This window comes from Narcine bancroftii, chromosome 5 (genome assembly GCF_036971445.1).
Source record: "Narcine bancroftii isolate sNarBan1 chromosome 5, sNarBan1.hap1, whole genome shotgun sequence".
Lineage (NCBI taxonomy): Eukaryota > Metazoa > Chordata > Chondrichthyes > Torpediniformes > Narcinidae > Narcine > Narcine bancroftii.
In genome coordinates this window covers 83,303,344-83,328,639 of record NC_091473.1, presented here as the reverse complement: position 1 = coordinate 83,328,639, position 25,296 = coordinate 83,303,344, and the positions used below count along the sequence as shown (strand labels likewise).

Sequence of the window (25,296 nt, the reverse complement as noted above, 5' to 3'; positions counted from 1 at the left end):
GCACCTCATGGATGACCTTGCATTGCCTGTTCACCAACATTGGTGGTGAAGGTGCACACATAAACCATCTAATCCGGAGAAACCAGGCATGCGAGTCAGCGAACAGACAATATTCATTATCTTCCCTCCTCTCTCACACTGAGAAATGGTTCTCACAGCACCACAGCACCCTGCTCCATTGGGAACACACAACCCTGTTTGTTTGGGGGAGGGGGAGATGGTGAGACATTGTCATTGTGTTTGGTAATGTGCCTTCTCCATCATACGGAAGGCACTTGTGTTTATATCGATCCACTGGATTTGCATCATTTTAGACATGTTTTTACAGTTATAACATTTTACTTAGATTTTTAGTTTAGAAACCAATTATTCACTGTGTTTTTGTGATTGGCAAGAGATGTGACTTTTGAGGGGTGGAATGTTATAATGGATTATGGAGGAAGAGTGGGGTCTCTGTCTGGAACATTGTGGATCATGGAGGGTCACGTGTCCTCCCCTGTCTGAAAATTATTCAGAAGTCGCATCACCTGTCAATCAAGGTTGGACTCCAGCCACCCATTAGTACACACCTATTTGTTGGCTTATTTAAATAACTTGGAGTCATTAATGGCCAAATGCCCAGCTCAGAACAGTGTAAAAGATCAATGCATAGCACATTCATTTCTCTCTGTCTCGTGGTCCAAGCTCCAGACATTGCTCTATGCCAGGTCGCTACTGTGAACATTGCTGGAGGAGTCGCGGGTAAGGTGTGCACTACATTTAACCTGAGATGCAGTACTATGATAGATCAGTGCTTGCAGAGAGTTGCATTCCCATTGGTACAAGAAATCGAGAGTGTGTTTGAAAGTCCTGGCCTGTGAAGTGTGTGAGGTGTAGAAGATAGGTGGCCTCTGGGATCAGAGACCAACCTGGGTACAATGTGAATGTCCATATAGTTATTTAGAATTAAGTATCCCCTTGTGTTCAGTAAAGTTGCCTTTGATTGTAACACTTGTGGCAAGACTTGTCTCTCTGTCAACTCACTGAACCTGATACTTTCCAAACTTTAGATCATGTCCATCTCTCTGGGATTTAAGAAGACAATTAACACCACAATGATTTTATGTCCATGATACATATTTTACTGGAAGTATATTTACAAATTAAATGTCAATCAGTAAAATTAAAAACTAACCTGTGACAGATATACAAATAATTTAGTTTTTGTTCAGTGATATAAATTTGTATATTACTCATTAATAAAAGTTAAACAGTGCTAATTTTTCATTCTTACATAAAATTCATGAACAATATTTAAAACTATGGTCTAATATTGTTTTTCATTTATTCCAGTGTCCATATGATATTAATATTATATCAACTTAATAAATTTCTTTGTTTATTTCAAACTCCCAAACAGGCTTGTTTATTACTTTCACTTGTCATGTTATCAAAATGCATAGGAAATTAGGTTTAAAACAGAACATAGGTGACACGTTTTAGATAGTGTTTAGCACAACACTGTTACAGGGCTGGCGACCCGGGTTTGAATCTGGTGCTCTCTGTACGTTCTCCCAGTGTTTGTGTGGGTTTCCTCCGGGTGCTTGGTTTCCTCCTGCCTTTTAAAACCTATGGGGGCTGTAGGTCATTTGGGTGTAATTGAGCAGCATGGGCTTGTGGGCCAGAAGGGCCTGTGTGTCAAAATTTTTAAAAATAAATTTAAAATTATGGATAACATAAATTTTATTTTCATTCAAGTAATTCAATAGGAATAACATTGAAGCAAAAGATGATCATGCATTGCCTTTCTTCATTTCAAAGATTTGTACCTAATTTTACACTTCATTAGATTAGAAGGAAGATTTGCGAACATCTGATGACCTCACCAATAAAAGGTACATTTGAACAACCCCTGAATTTGGAAATAATAAATGACTGCAAATTAACAGGACAACAGCATATCATAACACAGGAATGGAATGATATTTACAGCAAAAATGATGTATACCATTGGTGCAGCAAAGCCTGATCAGACTATTAGATAAATCTAATAATCACATTTCAAGTTATAATTAATCACATCCCACAGGGAGAAATTAAATAAATCAATAATGAATATTAATTACTCACACATAAATACAGAATCTAATTTATATTGAGACAGCAAGTTACTACAAATCATGAAATACTCAAGTACATTCAATGGTTTTGTGCAGTTTCACCACTTCTTGAGAGAACCCATCAGAATTAATAATTCTGTTGACCTTAAACATTTAAATAGTTTGCTGTTCTGTTCTTTACTATTTTCATTACCAGAAAATTATTTTTTCAACAATTGATGTTGTACACAATTAATGGAACATAATTGAACATTTTTAGCTTCTGTTCATGGCAGATACTGTGAAACGTAGTATCCAATGCCATTGGTTTGCATGGATATTTGTCCTGGGACATAATGCGATGAAGCCAAACATGTAACATTCAATGTTGGTATTTTGCCAGTGTCATTTGGATAAATTAAGGATTCGTTTGAACGAAGGTTAGAGATGGTGTTTTGAGCTCTCCAGTAGAAGAAGGTTCACTTGTTCATGGTTGATACACAAAAAATGCTGGAGAAACTCAGCAGGTCCCGCTGCATCCATAGGAGGCAAAGATATATAACCAATGTTTTAGGCCTGAGCCCTTCAACAAGGTATTCATAATTATGTACCAACTTTTTGAAATGGTTGAATATTTAAATCCAGTGATATTGGAACATATTTTCTCAATCATTTCATTTCTGGTCATTCTTTGAACATATGAAAAACCTGTAATAAGAAATATAAAATAAAGTAAAAGATCTTAGAACTTCTCTACACTCTACTACTGTATAGAATTAGCATTAAGCTTTAAGGATAATCTGAAATCTCACTCTTTGAAAAAAAGACTAAGAATGTGCAATGATGCAAATTAAAACAGGTCTCTCACCTGAGCATATGCTGTTACTATACTTCTTCATTAATTTTGTAAGTACCTGATTCATGATGTGCTTCATGGCTGTAGAAAGGTAATGAAGACTTAATTAATAAATATTTTATATCTACTTATAAAATATAATTATAATAGAATTAAAATATATTGCTTAGGTTTATTGAGATATAATAAAGCAAAATATATATTTTCCATTTTCTAAAGTGCTTGGGCACCACAGAACAGTTATCCCCCATAAGTTTTATAATCTGAGTTAAATTCTAGTGAGTTACTTGGCCAGTGCCACTCACATCCACAGTGATAGTGCTTTGAAAGGTTGGGGTTGAAGTAGATCAGCTCCTGCCTGAGCAACAACATGGATTGGTTTCAATTTGCCTACTGCAGCAACAGGTCTATGGCAGATGCCATTTCTCTGGCTCTACATAAAGCTCTGGGACATTTGGACACAAAGATGCATACATCAGGATAATATTTATTGACTACAGTTTGGCATTCTACACCATTATCCCCTCAAAACTGATCAGCAAACTCCAAGACCTGGACTTCAATACCCATCGTACAATTGGATCCTGGATTTCCTCAGCTCCAGACCACAGTCACTGGGGAGTGGTAAGAACATCTCCACAATCTCTATCAGTACCAGAACACCACAGTGCTGTGTACTTGGCTCCCTGCTCCACTCGCTTTACACTGTGTGGCTCAGTATGACAATACCACCACCTACAAATTTGCCAACGATTCCACGGTTCTGGGTTGTATAAAAATGGATGATGAGTCACCCATACAGGAGGGAGATTTAAAGCTTGACAGAATGGTGTACTAACAACAATCTCTCACTCAATATCATCAAAACCAAAGAGCTGATTGTGGACTTTAGGAGGGGAATCAGAGGTGGAGAGGGTGAGGAATTTTAAATTCCTGGGAGTCACTATCTTTGAGTACCTTTTCTGGACCCAGCACACTAATATAATCATGAGGAAAAGACGTGAGCACCTCTACTTTCTCAGGAGTTTGCGGAGCTTTGTTATGGGACCAAAAATATTGGAAATTTTCTACAGATATGTAATGAAAAGTGTGCTGACCGTCTGCATTGTGGCCTGTTGTAGGGGTACCAATTCCTTTCAGTGGAAAGCCCTGCAACAGGTAGTGGACACAGCTCACTACATTACTGGGAAAACTCTCTCCTCCATTGAGAAAATATACATGGAATGTTGCTGTTGGAGAGCAGCGGCAATCATCAAGAATCCACACCACCCAGGACATGCTTATTTCATATTGCTGCCATTAGGAAAGAGGTATAGGTACCAAAAGACTCGCACCACCAGGTTCAGGAACAGCTGCTACCCCGCCACCATCAGACTCCTCAACAACAAATTCAGAAGCTCATTTAAGGACTTTTACTTTGCACATTATTTATTATTGATTATTTTTCTGTATTCTGTACAGTTAGTTTTTTTTTTACATTTCTTTATTTGTTTACATTTCTTTCTTTTTCATTTTTATGAGTACAGTTATTTGTTCTACAGATAAGTAGACATCCTGCCTGGCCCACAGGAAAAGGAATTTTATGTGATGTCTTGTATGTATTCTGACAAAAAAAATCTGCATCTGAACTTTGAGCTCAATCATTCTTGGATCGCACAGGTGACCAGCGACCAGGTATAAACCAACAGTAATTGAATCCTATCTGATTTACTTTCCCCAACTTTGACCAGTTATCCCTTAGAGTTCCAGATGAAACAGCCCAGGCAAAGTGGGTGAGGCTGGAAACTCCTTAGATTTGAAGCTTTGGTTCTTGTTAGCAATTGACACATCAACAAATTATTTTATTTTCATGTGAAAAGCTTTCACATTCCTATTGCTGCTGAACTACAATCTTAACACCCTGTTCTGAGGTTAGAAAGAGCCACAGATGATAATGAAGAAAATAATGTATGAAAAAGTTCTTACAGCAAACCAGTCATTAAAAATATTTCCAATCTTACCTTAAAAGTGAGAACTTTTTTCCTTGTGCTGAAAAATAAAGAGAGAAGGAAAATAATTATTTTCCCATTATGGTCAACTGCCAACCAGTTAGAGTTCATTGTTCAAACTGTCAATGAAGCAAACTGCACGTAACACATTGGATCAAATGAGTTTCACTAGATTAAGTGGTTTGCTACAGGACATGATGTGCTCCAGAGTTGCTCAAATTCAACACTTGCTTATTTATTTCAACACTTCAAGGATTTTTTTTGAAAATAATGGTACATGAATTCCAAAATGCAGATTTAATAAGTGAAAGAATTTTAGGATTGCCACAGTGTTGAATGACTTGTATCAGCTAACAAGCACACAGATAATCCAGAATTTAGATCTTTCCCTTGACGAAGATAATTATAATTAGCTGCACATTAATGACATATTGACTTGTTGGATGCATCAGTTTACATCAGAACTTTAATAAAACTGAGTATCTGAGGGAGACTAGTACACACATCTGCTCTATTCAGGAATTTTTTGTTTTATCATGGTAAGAATTTTTTTTTACATGATTAGGGAGCTTTTTCTGTGTGGTTGATTATTCCCATTGAGTAAGTTCAAGATGGATTCTGGAAAGAAAGCCAGCCTTCACCAAAGCCCTGGATTCAGACTCCAAATCTAATGAGGAAAATGTGTTTTCTTTTACCATCCATACACCCTTTAGCCTCCAGTGTTTTATCTCACTATGATTTTAATCAACAGAAGTTTTACCCTTGATAGATTTTTATCTGAGTACAGCACTCCAACCCACAGCAGGAAATTCTCATTATTGATCAGCTCAACAACTTGAGTGAAAGGTGTTTGCATGCACGTACGATGTTTCACTAACTAACCTCACTTCCAGGGAGTAGTTGGTGTCATGGTAAATAAACAACAGTAACATCAGATGTCACTGAATGGTATTTAAATAAAGTTGCAATTTAATAGTGTGTTAGTAAAGCAACCAAAACAATTTCTTTTGAATAGGTGGTCCACTTGTATGACAGAGTATGATTTGAATCTCTATAGTTCTTATTGCATTATACTTAACAATTTAATTTATTGTATCTTTTTCCAGATTTCCACATTTGTTTTCCACACCCACTAATCATTGTTATATTTACTTCAAGGAGTCCAAATATCAGGACTATTTCAGAAGCAGTAAGACCATATATTTATGCATTGCTTTTCATATGACCCAAGATGCTCACAGGAAGATTGCCAAGTAAAAGTTCAGAACACCAGGGCAGGTTATCAAATAGATTTTAAGATGTCAGTGAGTTGTGTTTATTTTCTCCATATACAGTCCCTGAAATACAGTATTTTCCCAGTATTTTCTGTGTAAATTTTGATTTTAAGGAATACCATCCAGGATAAAATAGTTTTACAGGGAACGTCTAGAGGCTCAAGGTTATGAAGTTGAGGACATGGCTATTAGTAATGATATGCTTAAAGTTGGAGCTGATCAAGAGGCAGAAGTTCTGAAAAACGTGGAGAGTTGAAGGTTGGGAGGGGTTTGATGGGGACATAATCACTGAGGAATCTGTAAATAAGAATGAGAATTTGACCATTGAGTCTTCAGTTAAAACCCTAAAGACAATGTAATTCAATGACCACAAGAGTAATGAGTAAATGGGACAACACAAATTAGAATGAGCAGAAGGGTATAGGATGATCTCAACTTCTGATGGGGTAAAACAAGGTTGGGAATGAGAGTGTGGGGATGCCGTCTATAAATAACAGGACATGGACAAGACTTTCAGCAACAGGAGAATTGAGAAAAGGAGGAGTTAATTGTTTTGTACATTGAAGCTCATATTTGGGTTAAAGTATGGCAGTTAGGATGCAGAACCAATGCTGAACATAATAATTTGTGCCTCACCAATATTTAACTGGAGAAAATTTCTGCTTATTAAAAATGCTGCATGTCTAGCAAGCAATAGACATTTTAGAAATGGCAATTATGGAAGGCTGCTTAGAATTAATAAACTATTAAGTATGTGTCTCAGAAGTTATTGCAGCACCCAAAGCATGTCATGAAGTTACAGGAAATTGGATGTTAAAAGCTTCCCAGTCAATAACCATAAATGAGAACAGAGAAAATTCTAGCAATATAAATTGAATATCTAAGAGATCATTTACCTTTCTTTCTGAGCTGCCTCACTATCCAGGCTATCACTGTCACAGCAGATATACCAGATGCCACAACAGATGCTGTTAATATCGGTGTATAGTTTTCAGAGATTGGTTGTGGTTTGGAATCTGCAAACAGTCAGAAAACCAGCAATTAAACTGTAACAAGTTATTTCAACAAATATCATCATTTAATATAAAAAAATTCCAACATGCTCCAAATATTTTTTGCTACCCTCAAGTTATGTACTTAAGGAGCTATTTTTAAAATGAAACATAATATTTCAACATATTATACCTTCACAGGTCGGGATTGTCATTGACCATTGTCCCAAGCTATTGCACTGCAGGGTCCTTGATCCATTCAGTGAGAAATCCTTCCCACAACCAAATTTGCAAACTGAGAGGTAACTGAAGTTTTCTGTTGGGTGGGAACAGGTAATGTTCCCATTTTCGGGAGCCCTTAGTACATCACATTTCACAGCTGGAATGAAAGGGCAAGAATTGAGTAGAAATCACCTGAGAATCATTAACTGTGTACAATTACATTTATGACTTTGGTCTTTTTTACCCCATTTTTATAACTGCACCTTATGGAAGACAAACTATGAAATAGATTTTAAATTGTGCGTATACATATAAAGAATTTGATGTTAATGAAAACTTTTACTTGAGGATTGTGATTAATACATTATGTAATGGGGCTAGTAATTGAAAGCTGATTGTGACTGTAAAAGTAGACATGAGTAACTCATTACCTTCACAAGTTGGAGTGTGTGCTGTCCATTGCCCAGTAACACCACACTCCAATTTCTTTGATCCTTTTAATACGAATCCTTCACTACAACTAAAGAAGCACATTGAGCTGTAAGTGAATTTATCAATGGGGTGTATACAATTCATCTTGGCTTGTTCAGGGGCCTTCAGAACGTTACACAATAGAGCTGCAATAAAACAATAAAAATGCATTTAGTTATTTAATCAATTTCCATAACCTGGTGTCATTGACAAGGTCACAATTTATTGGAGCAGCTGGGAAGAGGCACAGCAATTTGTAGTATATAATTGTGAGTAGTGCAGTTGGGATGTTGTCAGGTCCTGTATCTGCTGCCACAGTGGAGTGAAACAGATTGGGTGGAGAATGGTATCTGGGCTTGGCCTTGGGCTTGGCCTTGGGCTTGGCCTTGGGCTTGGCCTTGGGCTTGGCCTTGGGCTTGGCCTTGGGCTTGGCCTTGGGCTTGGGCTTGTGGGGGTGGGGTGGGGTGGGGTGGGGTGGGGGTGTGGTGGTGGGAATCTCACGAGCAAGTTTAAAAATGGATAAATAGCTAAATGTGGTTGCAACTGCCTCAGGCTTTAGTGATCATTGAAAAAGACATATTAGACTCTTTAATTTGGTTCACATAACTGTTGACAAATCATCTTAAAATAGATAACTGTGCAATTGACTAAGCCTTTGAAATGTGGTTAGTTAAACAAAAGCAGTGCTACACCCTGAAGCACCACAACTTTTTTTCTTTGCTGTCACACCCAAGATATTTTCATCGTGCTTAAAACAGAAGACAGTTCAAAGAAGAAATAGACAGAGTAGTTTCAAAAAGGAATTGAAAAGGGAATTACAGCTCTGCAATAATACAAACAAGGAGATTACTCTTATGGTCAATCATTCTCATATAGCTGTACAGGAAGCACAAGAACTATATTAAGACATTTATTTTTTGTGTATTAAAATTTTAGTTTATCTAATATGAAAGAAAAAATCATCAATAACTATTCATAATTACCTTGACTACAGTTCAGGCTACAACTTAGTTTCTAAATAATTTGAAGAATACGTCAATAACCACTGGAAGAGTCCTTGACTTCGATGAAGGCTTAGTTTCTAAATAATATCTCGCTGAAAGATGATGTATTAAAATGGGCTGTTCACCTACTATGTTAGTGTCCATGTCAAAGCTGTCAGCACAAACTTCTTTTCACAGATTTGGTGTCAATATGTTAGTGAAAATGTAAATCTTCATTAAATTTCTTCCCTAACTTTCAATTACCAAATTGTTTAAGATTTCTAAATTGAACATCTGTATTAGAAATCATGGGAGTTGTTTATAAAATACTAGATCAGAAGTCACCTTGGCAAGTTGGTACTGGTGCTGTCCACTGACCAGTTGCAGCACACTTGATTCTGCTTGCTCCGCTCAATGCAAATCCATCTGGGCAGCTGAATTCGCAAGTTGAGTTGTAACTGAATGGAGCCATTGGTTCTGAGCAAGTCATAATCATCTGATCTTGCTTCTCCGGATTTTGGCATTGGACAGCTATAAGAAGCAAAGAAGATTTAGTTAAATTATAATCCATGTACCCAAGTTCCCCAGCCTCTATGCACAGTGCTCATTCAGAATGCATTTAATCTAAATTATACTATTTCTGGTAGTTTAAAGCAACCATTCTCAATCTTTTTATTTTGACTGTGGTTCCCTTAGGACTCTGCTCAAAATTTATGGGCCCCTTTCCTGTGAAGCAGTTACATTTTTGATTTCTTCTGTACTTTTCTCCTACCGACTACATAAAAAAAAATTGTTAGTGAGGGGAAAGGAAAATTAGGCTTTTACTTAAATGTAAGGTGGCTCCCAGGGTGGGGTATAGGGCATCATTCAGAATGGCTCATTTAAAGAACAAGGGAAATAGGAGCAGCTGCAGGCCCTTTGGCTGTTTGAGCCTTTTCCACTACCATGGCTAATCTTCTAACTCTAACCTTTATTATCATACTCTGTCACCAAATCCATTGATTCTTCGCTTATCCAAAAGTCTACCAAGCTCAGTTTTTCAAACAAGATCTATTCCTGACCCTTGGCAGAAGTCTGCAGTGGAGAATTTCAAAGAATGGCACTCCTTAACTCCTCTCCTCACTCCATTATTTTCCTTGACTGTGCTCTCCAGTTCTAGGCTTCTTAGTGAGGGGAAGCATTCACTTTGCATCCACTCTGTCAAGCCATTTAAGAATGTTGTCCATTTCAATAAGGTCATCCATTCTTCCGGATGTAAATAAAAATAAAAAGATGTAGACAACTCAAACTGTCTAATGAAAGATTCATCATCCGAGGATCCAGTTTGGTCATTCACCCTCTACAGCAAATATATAATTTTAAACTGAAGAGAACAAAGTTGTAAGTACTCATCCTGCCAAGCCCTATATAATTGTAGAAATTCTTTTTACTCTTTTACTTAAACCATTGACAGTGATAGACGTTCCACATCATTTCCTTACTGTCTGCTGCTCTTGTTAGCTTTCTGTGGCTTGTGAGTAATGTAATTCAGATAGATCCCTTTGAACAACATTTTACATTCTCTCACCAACTAAAATAAAATTTCTCAACATTTTTATTCTTTGCACTGAAGGGTTTAACTCCACCGATTTGCACATCCGTCATTTGATCAAATTATCTCCATCAATTTGATGTCTCTTGATTTTTATTATAACTTACATTTCCATTTAGTTTTGTATCATCAGTAAACTTGGAAGTGTGAGATTTGGTCCCCTTGCCAATGTAGATTGTGAATAGTTGGGGCCTAAACACTGAGTTCTGTACTGTTCTACTTGTCAGAACCTGTTAAATTGAGATGGACATATTTATTCCTACTCTTGGATTTCTATCTGTAAACAATTCGCTATCCACTCTATTACTATGCTCTCACTTTCCAGTTTGGAATCTTATGGAATTCTTACTGAAAATCCAAATGCTTTAGGTCCTCTCTCATCTATCTACTCCACTGAATACAACCTCCCATAAATTTCAGACTGAGTTACTATGAATTAGATCAGTTAAATATAACATTAAGGACAAGTCTGTGACTCTGGAAACAATTTGTTAATCTGCTATTGGAGCATTTTTCCTTAGAAGAATTAATTAATCTTCTAGTACAATGTGCTTGTACCTTCACAATGAGGGGTCAGTGCTGACCACTCCCCAGATGCTCCACACTCCAGACTTTCTGAGCCTTTGAGTTCAAACCCCTTGGCACAGCTGAAGTCGCACGTTGAGTTGTAACTAAATGGTGCAAATGGTTTTGAACAGGTCATAATCACATGTTCTTGCTCTTTCAGATTTACACATTGTACAGCTGCAAGAAGTAAAAGAGAATTGATTAAGTTTTAAAACAAATTCATCGTACTCCAGGCTCATCTATTTCACAATTCCTGGGTAAGATTTCAAACGATCATTCAAATTTCTTTTCACTGTAGTACATTAATCTTCTAGTACAATGTGCTTGTACCTTCACAATGAGGGGTCAGTGCTGACCACTCCCCAGATGCTCCACACTCCAGACTTTCTGAGCCTTTGAGTTCAAACCCCTTGGCACAGCTGAAGTCGCACGTTGAGTTGTAACTAAATGGTGCAAATGGTTTTGAACAGGTCATAATCACATGTTCTTGCTCTTTCAGATTTACACATTGTACAGCTGCAAGAAGTAAAAGAGAATTGATTAAGTTTTAAAACAAATTCATCGTACTCCAGGCTCATCTATTTCACAATTCCTGGGTAAGATTTCAAACGATCATTCAAATTTCTTTTCACTGTAGTACATTAATCTTCAAGTACAATGTGCTTGTACCTTCACAATGAGGGGTCAGTGCTGACCACTCCCCAGATGCTCCACACTCCAGACTTTCTGAGCCTTTGAGTTCAAACCCCTTGGCACAGCTGAAGTCGCACGTTGAGTTGTAACTAAATGGTGCAAATGGTTTTGAACAGGTCATAATCACATGTTCTTGCTCTTTCAGATTTACACATTGTACAGCTGCAAGAAGTAAAAGAGAATTGATTAAGTTTTAAAACAAATTCATCGTACTCCAGGCTCATCTATTTCACAATTCCTGGGTAAGATTTCAAACGATCATTCAAATTTCTTTTCACTGTAGTACATTAATCTTCTAGTACAATGTGCTTGTACCTTCACAATGAGGGGTCAGTGCTGACCACTCCCCAGATGCTCCACACTCCAGACTTTCTGAGCCTTTGAGTTCAAACCCCTTGGCACAGCTGAAGTCGCACGTTGAGTTGTAACTAAATGGTGCAAATGGTTTTGAACAGGTCATAATCACATGTTCTTGCTCTTTCAGATTTACACATTGTACAGCTGCAAGAAGTAAAAGAGAATTGATTAAGTTTTAAAACAAATTCATCGTACTCCAGGCTCATCTATTTCACAATTCCTGGGTAAGATTTCAAACGATCATTCAAATTTCTTTTCACTGTAGTACATTAATCTTCAAGTACAATGTGCTTGTACCTTCACAATGAGGGGTCAGTGCTGACCACTCCCCAGATGCTCCACACTCCAGACTTTCTGAGCCTTTGAGTTCAAACCCCTTGGCACAGCTGAAGTCGCACGTTGAGTTGTAACTAAATGGTGCAAATGGTTTTGAACAGGTCATAATCACATGTTCTTGCTCTTTCAGATTTACACATTGTACAGCTGCAAGAAGTAAAAGAGAATTGATTAAGTTTTAAAACAAATTCATCGTACTCCAGGCTCATCTATTTCACAATTCCTGGGTAAGATTTCAAACGATCATTCAAATTTCTTTTCACTGTAGTACATTAATCTTCAAGTACAATGTGCTTGTACCTTCACAGTGAGGAGTTGGCGCTGACCACTCCCCAGATGCTCCACACTCCAGACTGTCTGACCCTCTGAGTTCAAACCCCTTGGCACAGCTGAAGTCACATATTGAGTTGTAACTGGAATCTCCAAGCGGATGAGAACAAGACATGAGCCCTTGTTCAGGAATCACCAAACTGCTGCAATTCACAGCTGAAAAATGTAAAAGAAAATATTCAATGTAGACAAATCAATTAAATGCATATAAATGAACATTATATATTTTAAAATTTCCCCCTTTGTATTGGAGATCTTGTTTGAGCATTACCTTCACAGCTGGGTTTCTCTGCTGTCCACATTGCTGTTGCATTACACTGGAGACTCTGTGATCCTTGCAGTGTGAATCCTGTTGCACAGTGAAACTCACATGTGGAATTGTAACTGAAATTTCCATTGGGATGGGTGCAAAGCATTGTTGCTTGGGCAGAAGCGCTAAGGGCAGCACACTGTATAACTGGACAGGACACATTGGAATACTGTATTAGATACTGTGATTTGCATAAACACTTTAGAATTAGATCAAATATACTTTGGGTTTGATTTAAGGTTGATATTTATTTATAACACAGAATAAGTGTTTCATAGAATGGATTTCCAGAGTGAGAGGCGGGGATAAACCCTGGAATGAATCAAGCCTCACATATGCTGTCACATTGGGAGTTTTGGGTAGTTCTGGATGAAAGCACTGAAATGTATAGAGCATTATTTGTTCATTATGATCTCATGATGTAATGTTCAGAGTTTGCCCAATTGCTGAATATTAAATAATGTTTGTTCTCTTGCATTTCCCCATTCTTTTTCTTGTAAAGGAAGAATTTCCTTCAGATATGAAGTGTTAGCTGACTTAAACTCATGCAGGAGTTGATACCCAAATATTGAACCCTGGTCCAAATACTGAGCAAAGAGATGATGGGGGTGAGGAGAATGAGTTGAACAGGTTGCCTTTATTCCTGCTAGAAAATGACAGGAACCAAGGTATGAACTTGCCCTCAGGGCTTTGAGATAACAAATTAAGCGATCCAGCCCTATGGCAATAGCCACATAATCATAGCTGGTAATCTTTGGCTTGGCTTCGCGGACGAAGATTTATGGAGGGGGTAAAAGTCCACGTCAGCTGCAGGCTCGTTTGTGGCTGACAAGTCCGATGCGGGACAGGCAGACACGGTTGCAGCGGCTGCAGGGGAAAATTGGTTGGTTGGGGTTGGGTGTTGGGTTTTTCCTCCTTTGCCTTTTGTCAGTGAGGTGGGCTCTGCGGTCTTCTTCAAAGGAGGTTGCTGCCCGCCAAACTGTGAGGAGCCAAGATGCACGGTTTGAGGCGATATCAGCCCACTGGCGGTGGTCAATGTGGCAGGCACCAAGAGATTTCTTTAGGCAGTCCTTGTACCTTTTCTTTGGTGCACCTCTGTCACGGTGGCCAGTGGAGAGCTCGCCATATAACACGATCTTGGGAAGGCGATGGTCCTCCATTCTCGAGACGTGACCCATCCAGCGCAGCTGGATCTTCAGCAGCGTGGACTCGATGCTGTCGACCTCTGCCATCTCGAGTACTTCGACGTTAGGGATGAAAGCGCTCCAATGGATGTTGAGGATGGAGCGGAGACAACGCTGGTGGAAGCGTTCTAGGAGCCGTAGGTGATGCCGGTAGAAGACCCATGATTCGGAGCCAAACAGGAGTGTGGGTATGACAACGGCTCTGTATACGCTTATCTTTGTGAGGTTTTTCAGTTGGTTGTTTTTCCAGACTCTTTTGTGTAGTCTTCCAAAGGCACTATTTGCCTTGGCGAGTCTGTTGTCTATCTCATTGTCGATCCTCGTATCTGATGAAATGGTGCAGCCGAGATAGGTAAACTGGTTGACCGTTTTGAGTTTTGTGTGCCCGATGGAGATGTGGGGGGGCTGGTAGTCATGGTGGGGAGCTGGCTGATGGAGGACCTCAGTTTTCTTCAGGCTGACTTCCAGGCCAAACATTTTGGCAGTTTCCGCAAAGCAGGACGTCAAGCGTAAAAGTCCACGTCAGCTGCAGGCTCGTTTGTGGCTGACAAGTACGATGCGGGACAGGCAGACACGGTTGCAACGGCTGCAGGGGAAAATTGGTTGGTTGGGGTTGGGTGTTGGGTTTTTCCTCCTTTGCCTTTTGTCAGTGAGGTGGGCTCTGCGGTCTTCTTCAAAGGAGGTTGCTGCCCGCCAAACTGTGAGGCGCCAAGATGCACGGTTTGAGGTGATATCAGCCCACTGGCGGTGGTCAATGTGGCAGGCACCAAGAGATTTCTTTAGGCAGTCCTTGTACCTTTTCTTTGGTGCACCTCTGTCACGGTGGCCAGTGGAGAGCTCGCCATATAACACGATCTTGGGAAGGCGATGGTCCTCTATTCTGGAGACGTGACCCATCCAGCGCAGCTGGATCTTCAGCAGCGTGGACTCGATGCTGTCGACCTCTGCCATCTCGAGTACTTCGACGTTAGGGATGAAAGCGCTCCAATGGATGTTGAGGATGGAGCGGAGACAACGCTGGTGGAAGCGTTCTAGGAGCCGTAGGTGATGCCGGTAGAGGACCCATGATTCGGAGCCGAACAGGAGTGTGGGTATGACAACGGCTCTGTATACGCTTATCTTTGTGAGGTTTTTCTGTTGGTTGTTTTTCCAGACTCTTTTGTGTAGTCTTCCAAAGGCGCTATTTGCCTTGGCGAGTCTGTTGTCTATCTCATTGTCGATCCTTGCATCTGATGAAATGGTGCAGCCGAGATAGGTAAACTGGTATCATGACTAACATAAGTGGTAAAATGCAAAGCCAAAAACAAGCCTAACAACTACTGTACTTTAATTGAAAGTAATGACTTTCGGCAAACCACATCCCTAACATAATAAATAGATTCTTACTCTTTATAAAGGCACTTACCATGTTCACACTCAGGTCCATAGAAACCATCATTGCAGTTACAAGTGTAATTTCCAATGGTCTCGATACATTCTCCATTACCACCACATGATAAGGGACTGCATGAAGCTTAAACAAATAGAAGAAATCAATGCTTTTTAACCTTTAATCAAATGGGAGAACATGTAAACTATCAAAGAAGATGGCGAAGTATAATGACATTGTCCCAATGAACAATGAATTTTTACGTAATACTGTTTTTATCACACTTACAGTGTAATTAACAAATACTTTTCCATGTCAAAATTGCGGTTTGAGTTATTTTATTGGCTACTGCGATGCTTTGTTCATAAATTTAAGCTTTATTCTTTAAAAAGGACACAATTGATGCACTACATTAGATTTAAAAATATGCACATAACTATTTTTGCAAAGGTTTAGGATTTATATAAAATCTTTAATTCAGCTGTGGCTCTGAGTTTAAAGGTGATTATGTTGATAATGTAGACTAATTTTTATTCTTACCTGTGTAACACAAAGGTATTTTCTGGCGGTCACAATTAATATCATTCCACATCCCTGTATCAGCGCTTCTCTTTATGTACATTTCTACACAATCTTCATCCCCAGTTTTTCCAGCATTATTTGGTTCACCTTTTGCCCAATTCTCTGCTTCTTTTGTGAGCGACTTCCCTGTGCCAACCCAGGTCCATATATCATTAATTTTCCTGATTCCAATCCAATAGTAAAATTGTGCAAAAGGTAGCTTCTCATTCAAAAACTTAATTTCATGTGCATTCTGGATTGCAACCATATCAGTAAAATATTTTCGACAATATTTTCTTGCATTTTCCCAAGGCATATTTTCAAGACTATAATGGTAGGTCCAGCAATTAATTCCTTCCAGAAGCAATAGTTCTGTGAAGAAAATGAGAATGTTAATGAACCATTCCACCATTTAGCTCAAATTGTTTTGTATTTTATGTTTCATTTTGTACCAGGTTAGTTTATTGCCAAAATTTAAAAAAAATGATGTTAAAAAAATTCCTTCCCCCTAATTGCCCTCTTGGTACCACAAGAATTGAGACACTTGCACCCACACTTCCTCCCTGACTACCATTCGGAACCCCAAACAGTCTTTCCAAGTGAGGCAACACTTCATGTGAATCTGCAGGGCTCATCTATTGCATCCGATGTGGTCTCCTCTACATCAGGGAGATGAAATGAAGAGAGGGGGGTCATTTAGTTGAGCACTGCAATAGTGGGGTCCTTACAGAGGCCAACCATTTCAATTCTGCACCCCAATCCCACACAGACATTTCTGTCCATGACCTCGTGCACTGACAAACCGAGCTACCTGCAATTTGGAGGTACAACCCCCTAATATTCCATCAGGGCACTCTCCAACTAAATGGCACTAACATCAACTTCTCCAGTTTCTATTAGGCCCCTCCACTGTCTCTCTCACTCTCTTTCCCTCTGTCTCTTTTCCTCCAGCTTCCCTCCCCTTCTCTCTCCATTCAGCGAGCTACCCCTCCCCCATCACTCATCTTTTTTCCCTTTTGCCCTCCCACTCATATCCACCCACGATCTCTTGCCTGATAGCCTGTGCTCCTCCCCCTGCCCCTCCTCCATCTATTTATTCAAGCGCCTGCATGTTTTTGCTCATACCTTGACCAAGTGCTCAAGCCTGAAGCATTGGTTATGTATCTTTGCCACAAAGAATGCTGCACAACCTGCTAACTTTCTCCAGCACTTTTGAGTATTAAACTACAGTCACATTGTCAGCAGACTTTCTTAATTAACAGTTGTTACTATATGTTGTAAGTATCACATCAATAATGATGACTTGCATATAAAAGAATGGAATATGACAGATGCCATCACCCAAACTATTAAAAAGCAGTACAATTTCCTGATATTTTATATCACTAACATCTTACCAAGAAGAATAATGGTGATGAATTGCACTCGACTTCCACCTCTCAGAGTTTGTGGAGTTTGTTGGTTTACCTTCGTTATCATTTTATTGGCTCTATAGGTAATAAGGTGTGATTAATAATTAGTAACATAGAATAAGCAAAGCCATCTTCAATATTTACCACTCCAGTTCTACTTAGCAGCACATTATTTTAAGAAAATTACAATATGCTAGTTATTTGTGTATGTTAAAATAATAGCATATGATGTTCATATTTTACAGCTTAAGAGCTCCTTTAATCAATTCTAAACAAACATGCCAAATATTGTGATTTCAAGATCATTATTCTTCACACAAATTCTTCAGCTGAGTGAAATCATGCATTTTGCTGGACAGACCTATCTGTCACTGTTGGGCCTTTATTGCTATTTCCCTGAGAAAGACTATAATTGAACACAACACATGGTTGTTTATGACTTTCAGTGAGATGCACTAACAATTTTGGCTGCAACTAACCCTTGACTGGATGCTGATACTAAAACTCTTCGTTTTCCTACCTACTGTGTAATCTTGTAGTCTTCTGGCTCATGCATCTACATTTCTCCATGGAGGAACAAATCTGCTCAAAAACTGGTACTTCTGTACTAAGAGACTGATCGCCATCCAAGGTTATGCTTATATAGTTGGCTGTAAATTGCCAAACTATTAACTTTATTGCAAAACCTATCATAGCTGGCTATTTTACTGCATTGGTCATCTAAATAAGTAATTGACATCATTAAAATTAATTCCAAACAGAATTTTTTGGTTTTTCGCTCATTATTTTCAAAGAAAATAACTGGAGAAAATGTTTATCAGTGTTATTTTTGGAGTAGAAAATTTATATAACCATATAACAATTACAGCACAGAAACAGGCCAATTTGGCCCTTCTAGTCTCCACTGATCCAAGAACCCTCGTCTAATCCCACCTACCAGCACCCTGCCCATATCCCTCCATCCCCCTCCCATCCATATACTCATCCAACTCTTTCTTAAATGACAAAATTGACCCTGCCTCCACCACCTTTCCCGGAAGCCCATTCCACACAGTAACCACTCTCTGAGTAAAGAAGTTCACCCTCATGTTACTCCTAAACCTTTGCCCGTCAACTCTCAACCCATGACCTCTTGTATCCATCTCTCCTACTCTCAATGGGAAAAGCCTTTCCACATCAACTCTATCTATCCCTCTCATTATCTTAAACAGCTCTATCAAATCCCCTCTCAGCCTTCTACGTTCCAAGGAATAAAGACCTAATTTGCTCAATCTTTCCTTGTATTCCAGATGCTGAAACCCAGACAACATTTTTGTAAATCTTCTCTGCACTCTCTCTATCTTGTTAATATCCTTCCTATAAATTGGTGACCAGAACTTCACACAGTACTCTAAATTTGGCCTCACCAATGCCTTGTACAGTTTTCATCATTATTTCCCAACTCCTATATTCTATGCACTGATTTATATAGACAAGCATACTAAAGGCCTTCTTCACCACTCTATCCACATGTGCTCCTACCTTCAGGGAAATATGCACCGTAATTCCTAGATCTTTCTGCTCCACTGCATTCTTCAATGCTCTCCCATTTATCACATATGTCTTGCTTTGATTATTTTTTCCAAAATGAAGCACCTCACACTTATCAGCATTAAAATCCATCTGCCATCTTTCTGTCCACTCCTCTAAGCAGTTTAAATTCCTCTGCAATCTTTGAAAACCCTCTTCATCATCCACAATTCCCCCTATTTTAGTATCATCTGCATATTTACTAATCCAATTTACCGCCCGATCCTCGAGATCATTAATATATATGACAAACAGCAACGGTCCCAATACCAAACCCTGAGGTACATTGCTTGTCACTGGCTTCCATCCTGACAAACAATTATCTATTACTATTCTCTGGCACCTTCCTTCCACCCACTGTTGAATCCATTTGACTATCTCCAAATTAATACCCAAGGACTTATCCTTCCTAACTAACCTCCCATGTGGAACCTTATCGAAGGCCTGACTGAAGTCCATATAGGCAACATCCACTGCTCTACCCTCATCAACATTCCTAGTCACCTCTTCAAAAAATTCAACAAGATTGGTCAAACACGACCTTCCACGCACAAATCCGTGTTGAGTGTCCTTGATCAGACCCTGTCCCTCCATATACTTATATATACTATCTGTAAGAATGCTTTCCATCAATTTACCTACCACTATATTGAAAAGTAGCTCAAAAATCGGATTTAATATCAGAATTTATGACAACTTGCAGGAGCCCTATTTCCCAATGTAGTACCTGTAGCTCAAATGGTATCACTTTTATCTCTGAGTGAATAGGTTTTGTTTTCAAGTACCACTCTAGAGACTTCAAGGCTGGCACTCTAGGGCAGTGAAAGAGAACTCTGTTGTTAAATGTGCTGCATTTTGGGTAAACAGTTTGTCAGAGATAATGCCTGCTCTCTGAAAATGATATAGAGATGGTGAATTAACTCCAGCATCCTGTCCAATGCATATACCTCCATCATCATCCCAAAAATGAATCACCTGACTCTCTATTGAACTGGAAAACTGACTGTGTGCAATTTAATGCTAGTGTTTCCCACATTACAACAATAACCACAACTCAAACTACACTTTTTAGCTTTAAACAACTTGAAGATCTTGCCATAGATGTTTAATTTACAAATTTGACTTAGTTGATTTCCTTCTAAAGAAATAATGTTATTTTAATTAAATGTAAATAGTCTCTTTTTCTGTCTCTCAAATGCCCTATAGGGGCAGTCTCTGTATCTTTCACTGAAATTTGAATAAAAAAATCATTCTAAAGAATTATTAAATTTTCAGAAATTATAACTTTGCAGTGTGTCACAATTCTCTTCTAAATAAAATAAGATAAAATTTCTTGCAGAAAACATAAACATTTAACATAATATTCTACCTTACCAGATCCTAATCCAGATCACTGCAGATGATTCTGATGTTCTGTACGTGCTCACACTTGAAGGTTGTTTAACAGTACTTAGTACTGTCTGTTTAACTGCACTTTCATTGTAGTCGGCATCCTTATATTCTCATTCAGTTTCCTGGTCTTTTCCGGAAAAAAAATTCCAATGACACTTACTGATAAAAATAAAATAGACGGAACTGAGTTTTGAATGGCCAGATGTTTTTGGACAGACATCAAAGACTATCTGTCGCCTGCCATAAAATAAGTGTTCCTCTCAGTTCTTGTACCTTGGATTGCCCATCTTTAGGGCAACTTTTCAACTATTTAAATTGTCATTGGAATTTGTTCACCAACAATGTTAGTTGTAGTAATGGTGTCAGAAGTGACCTGGTGCTCAACTATTGAAAAAAAAGTAAGTTTCCTTGCACTCCATGTTCTTTTTTTTCTTTGGCTTGGCTTCGCGGACGAAGATTTATGGAGGGGGTAAAAAGTCCACGTCAGCTGCAGGCTCGTTTGTGGCTGACCAGTCCGATGCGGGACAGGCAGACACGATTGCAGCGGTTGCAAGGGAAAATTGGTTGGTTGGGGTTGGGTGTTGGGTTTTTCCTCCTTTGCCTTTTGTCAGTGAGGTGGGCTCTGCGGTCTTCTTCAAAGGAGGCTGCTGCCCGCCAAACTGTGAGGCGCCAAGATGCACGGTTTGAGGCGTTATCAGCCCACTGGCGGTGGTCAATGTGGCAGGCACCAAGAGATTTCTTTAGGCAGTCCTTGTACCTTTTCTTTGGTGCACCTCTGTCACGGTGGCCAGTGGAGAGCTCGCCATATAATACGATCTTGGGAAGGTGATGGTCCTCCATTCTGGAGACGTGACCCATCCAGCGCAGCTGGATCTTCAGCAGCGTGGACTCGATGCTGTCGACCTCTGCCATCTCGAGTACCTCGACGTTAGGGGTGTGAGCGCTCCAATGGATGTTGAGGATGGAGCGGAGACAACGCTGGTGGAAGCGTTCTAGGAGCCGTAGGTGGTGCCGGTAGAGGACCCATGTTCTACCTTATCATAATTACCAAGATACCCTTGGGCATTAATGTTCTATTTCTCTTTTGTGCTGACTGTAGCCTTTAACTTTGCTGGTTGTTCCTCAGTCTTTCTATTTCTCATGCTCCTTCCATTCCTTAGTCTGAATAATGTGCCAGATTCCACATGTCATTCTGTTTTCACTATTTTTTGCCATCAATGCCTCAGCAATGTCAAACTTTTGGAACGGCGCTGAGCATTAACTGAGCTTGTTTGCCAGTTAAATGTTAGTAAGATATTATCTTTGGCAAGTGTTTACTTGCCACCATTTCAATTCCCTTTCATGCCATGGTCTCAGGTTGAATCTGGTTGTTTTAAACATTAATGCCCTATTTTATATTGAGGCAGCTACCAATCGAATAATATTATCCCTTCAGATATCCCTGAAACCATCTGATACAATTCTGTGAGATTGTTGAGGTTCTCCAAAGCTGACCTCTTGGGAATTCTCACATCCTATATCTCACCATTGGAACCACAGTTTCACAGAGCATAGAAACAGGCTCTTCAGCCCAACTCATCTGTGGTAACCAAAAGGCTAGTCTGTGCTAGTCCCATTTGCCCTATATCCCTCTGCAATGTGTTAAATCTCTTAACCTTGAATTTAATGCTGAAATTCCTTCAGGAACTTCCCCGTCTTTCAATTTTCCATCTCCATTAATACATTCATTCATTTTGGCCAAGCCTTTAGTTGACTATCTTATTATCTTCAACTTGGGCCAAAATCCTTTTATTTTTGTGGTAACCTACTTGTGAAGAATTTTGGGATATTTTATTATATTAAAAGTGTTTATTCTGTAAGAGCAGATACTTTATGGTGAGCTTTATGCACTAATTAATCAAACAAGTACAGACTCAGCATTTGAAATCAACTTATTGTATAATATCTCAGTACCATCACAACAACAATGTAATGTAGAACTGGTAACAGTTGCTGCCTGACCTAAATGAGTGTTTCCAGCATTTTCAGTTTTTATTACTAAAAACATTTTCAATATTGCACTTCTGTTTGATGAAGCTTCCTCTGAATACATTGGCTGCTTTGTTTCCCCATTCCAACTGTGCTCACACTGGATGTAGAGAGTTTTGTGAGCTCCCTGAAGGAATGTGGAAAGTGGGTTACCAATGAAATTGGCATTGTTCACGTGCAATCCCAAATAGTGAGTGTCAGTGAGCAATCATTACAGAGGTAGTATCATTGTATCCTGATGCGACAAGCAGGAGTCAATTGGTTCCATGAAAAACATGAACTCTTGCCAGCTTTCTCCTCCCCAAAGTCTGAAAATGCTCAGTCCGGGAATTGAGACTGATCTAATCTCAAGCTGGATGATTAATTTTCCGTTCTGACACTGAAGGGGCTGCCTTTCATCTGTTTTCACACTTAAGCATGTTTTAAAGAAATTGTTAGCACAAGACGTTTCCTCTGTTTTATAATAATTTCCATGCAGCTCCAGTGACGATAACTGAAGCTTTTCCAATAAGGAAGGAAAGTGTTGTGTACTCTATCCAGATAAAGGCTTTTATGCCACTTCTGACCAGATATCCTAATGCTCGATGCAACTGGAGAGAAGTGTGGAACTGAGCTGACAACTGAACACTTTAACTCTTGTTGAAGTTCAAGCATATATAAATATTCTTGTCAAAGTTGCATGCATTGAGTGAGAACTAAAAGTACACCCATACACAGTAAACACTAATTACGTGTCTCAATCAACTTGTGTGTGGCTGCTGTGCCTTTGAAAGAGAACTCAATGCCAGTTCTGTCTGAATGTTGTACTCCCAAGTGGTGTCAGTTTATTTGATGCTGTAAGTTTACTCATGGTCGATCATGATCGACAGAGGCCCAGAAGATGAGAAGTAAGTTGTCTACCTGTTTATCTGCCAGGAGGTATACATGTTCTACATAATGTAGTCTTGATGTTCTTAAGGGGAAGTTGAATTGGTGCATGAGGGGAAAAAGATAGGAAGATGTATTGAAAGTCTGTGAGGAATGTAGATGCCTATGTAAATAGGTTATGTCAACAGCCTGTTTCTGTACCTTGTATTCATCTACAATTACATTAGCTTCAGAGAGGCAGGTCACTTTCCACGTGCTCTGTGACCTGCTGATTTTCTCCAGCACTTTTCTGTATTGCACTAGTCTCCAGCATTTAACAAACATGGAATAACCATTTGGATATCAAGCACAACATGTTCAGTTCACAAAGTTGACCTTTGTGTTTTATTAACATGCTTAGCCTATGGAAGGAGCATTATTCCAAAAGTGTAGATTTCTGGATTTACCCTTACGTCTCATCCATGTCCTTGCACCTTCAATACATGTGGCATTGGAATAGCTCATCTGCCCTCAATACACCATGTGAATCGTTTTCATCTCACTGTGATCTCCAATATATTTAAAGGTGAATTTTCAAATTAGATCTTGAAATAAAGCACATGTCATAGAAATGGACATTTGATGCATAAACAAAAATGAATAGTGTGCAAGCTGACATGAAAGAAACAAGAGTGTAGGATCAGGTACATGGTCCATTCAAAGACCCCGCACTAGAATGACGGAGTACTAAAGGGTTTCCTTTCTCCTTGGTGCTTTAAAAACCATGGTGCAAATTCTATAAAACATTCTGATTTTAAGTAAAGTTCTTCACCCATCAAGGATTGTTAATTTTACCCTATGCAGTATACTTTGGGTTCCTGGAGATTCATTGAAACAGGAAGGCCCCAGAACCCTACATCACACATGAAACAGCAGTAGAACTCCTCAATGCTAAAATTATGTGCCTTAAAAAGGAAATGACTTAAAAAGAAACATTCAAATCAACACAAGACCAAAGGATCCCTCGAAAGGACTCAAACCAGAAAAGACAGAGGCAGCTGGAAGCTATGCTGCAGGGAGCAAATGAAAGCAATACCTTTTACTCCCACAGATGCCATTTGCATTCCAGCATTCAGATGCCAGCAGTTTTTTTTGCTCTTGTAGGCTGCATGTATTTGTCAGATACCGATGTATCACCAATTTACTTTCACATTGCCAGCATTTTTGAGTTTATTTATACTTATCTCTGCCCAACAAAGGAGAAATGACGCAGGAGAAGCCTACATAGAAGATACACAAATAAATATTGGAAGATGTTTATTTTAATGAAAGATTCTGAGAAATTCCTTTATATTCATTCATCTATCATGTAAAACCTTTAAAATGTTCTCAGTAGAACATGTCGTGGTTTATGACATCACAAGGCAAATAGTATGTCTAATGTTATTTTATCCTATTAATAATTATGTCCACCATATGGATGGAAGAATCTTGAGACTTAATGCATCCACTATAGAACAGCGCCTGAGGAACTGTAGTCCACAATGAATCATCACCCTTGAAGGAGGGAAAGGAAAATAATTCCCATATCAATGAATTAATTTACATTCAACAGAATATTTAGGCTTAAGTGTAAAATTTGCAATTGTTTTCATTAATTATATCATGTATGATAACTTTATTGAATGTTCATGTAGATTTCAGATTTATTGTCGGAGTACATACATGACGTCACATTAGGGTGGCCATTTTCAAATGTCCAAAATGGAAGACATGCGGGCAGTGGTCCCTTTAAGCTGCACACTTGTGTGCGCACCCAATGGAAATCATGAGTGCACATGTGTGCACCCGCACACGTGCACAGCTTAGAGGGATCACTGCTTGCAG

The 25,296-nt window shown here is 39.0% G+C and overlaps 1 protein-coding gene and 1 long non-coding RNA gene across 2 annotated transcripts; one reads left to right on the top strand and one right to left on the bottom strand.

Annotated features, from left to right (window-relative positions):
- Nucleotides 1-1,704: 1,704 nt before the first annotated feature.
- Nucleotides 1,705-20,606, bottom strand: LOC138763635 (P-selectin-like). Its single transcript, XM_069938113.1, has 18 exons — nt 20,518-20,606; nt 17,560-17,651; nt 16,142-16,534; nt 15,638-15,745; nt 13,010-13,195; nt 12,709-12,894; nt 12,370-12,555; nt 12,031-12,216; nt 11,692-11,877; nt 11,353-11,538; nt 11,014-11,199; nt 9,210-9,395; nt 7,842-8,027; nt 7,382-7,567; nt 7,093-7,212; nt 4,935-4,962; nt 2,947-3,015; nt 1,705-2,786 (listed from the first exon to the last, which is right to left on the bottom strand). Exons 2-17 carry the CDS (start codon nt 17,639-17,641, stop codon nt 2,964-2,966), a joined length of 2,643 nt encoding a protein of 880 aa, XP_069794214.1. The 5' UTR covers nt 17,642-17,651; nt 20,518-20,606; the 3' UTR covers nt 1,705-2,786; nt 2,947-2,963.
- LOC138763636 (uncharacterized) lies at nt 12,155-13,492 on the top strand. The gene is made up of 3 exons (XR_011357689.1): nt 12,155-12,296; nt 12,539-12,635; nt 12,717-13,492. It is a non-coding gene; the product is annotated as an uncharacterized lncRNA (long non-coding RNA).
- Nucleotides 20,607-25,296: the final 4,690 nt, after the last annotated feature.

Coding starts and splice junctions, on each gene's coding strand:
- LOC138763635 (XM_069938113.1), bottom strand. CDS start 17,641: ATGATAACGAAGGTAAACCAACAAACTCCACAAACTCTGAGAGGTGGA. Junction 11,200..11,352: donor ACTGACCCCTCATTGTGAAG/GTACAAGCACAT, acceptor TACTTCTTGCAG/CTGTACAATGTGTAAATCTG. Junction 4,963..7,092: donor GAGGCAGCTCAGAAAGAAAG/GTAAATGATCTC, acceptor TTTATTTTTCAG/CACAAGGAAAAAAGTTCTCA.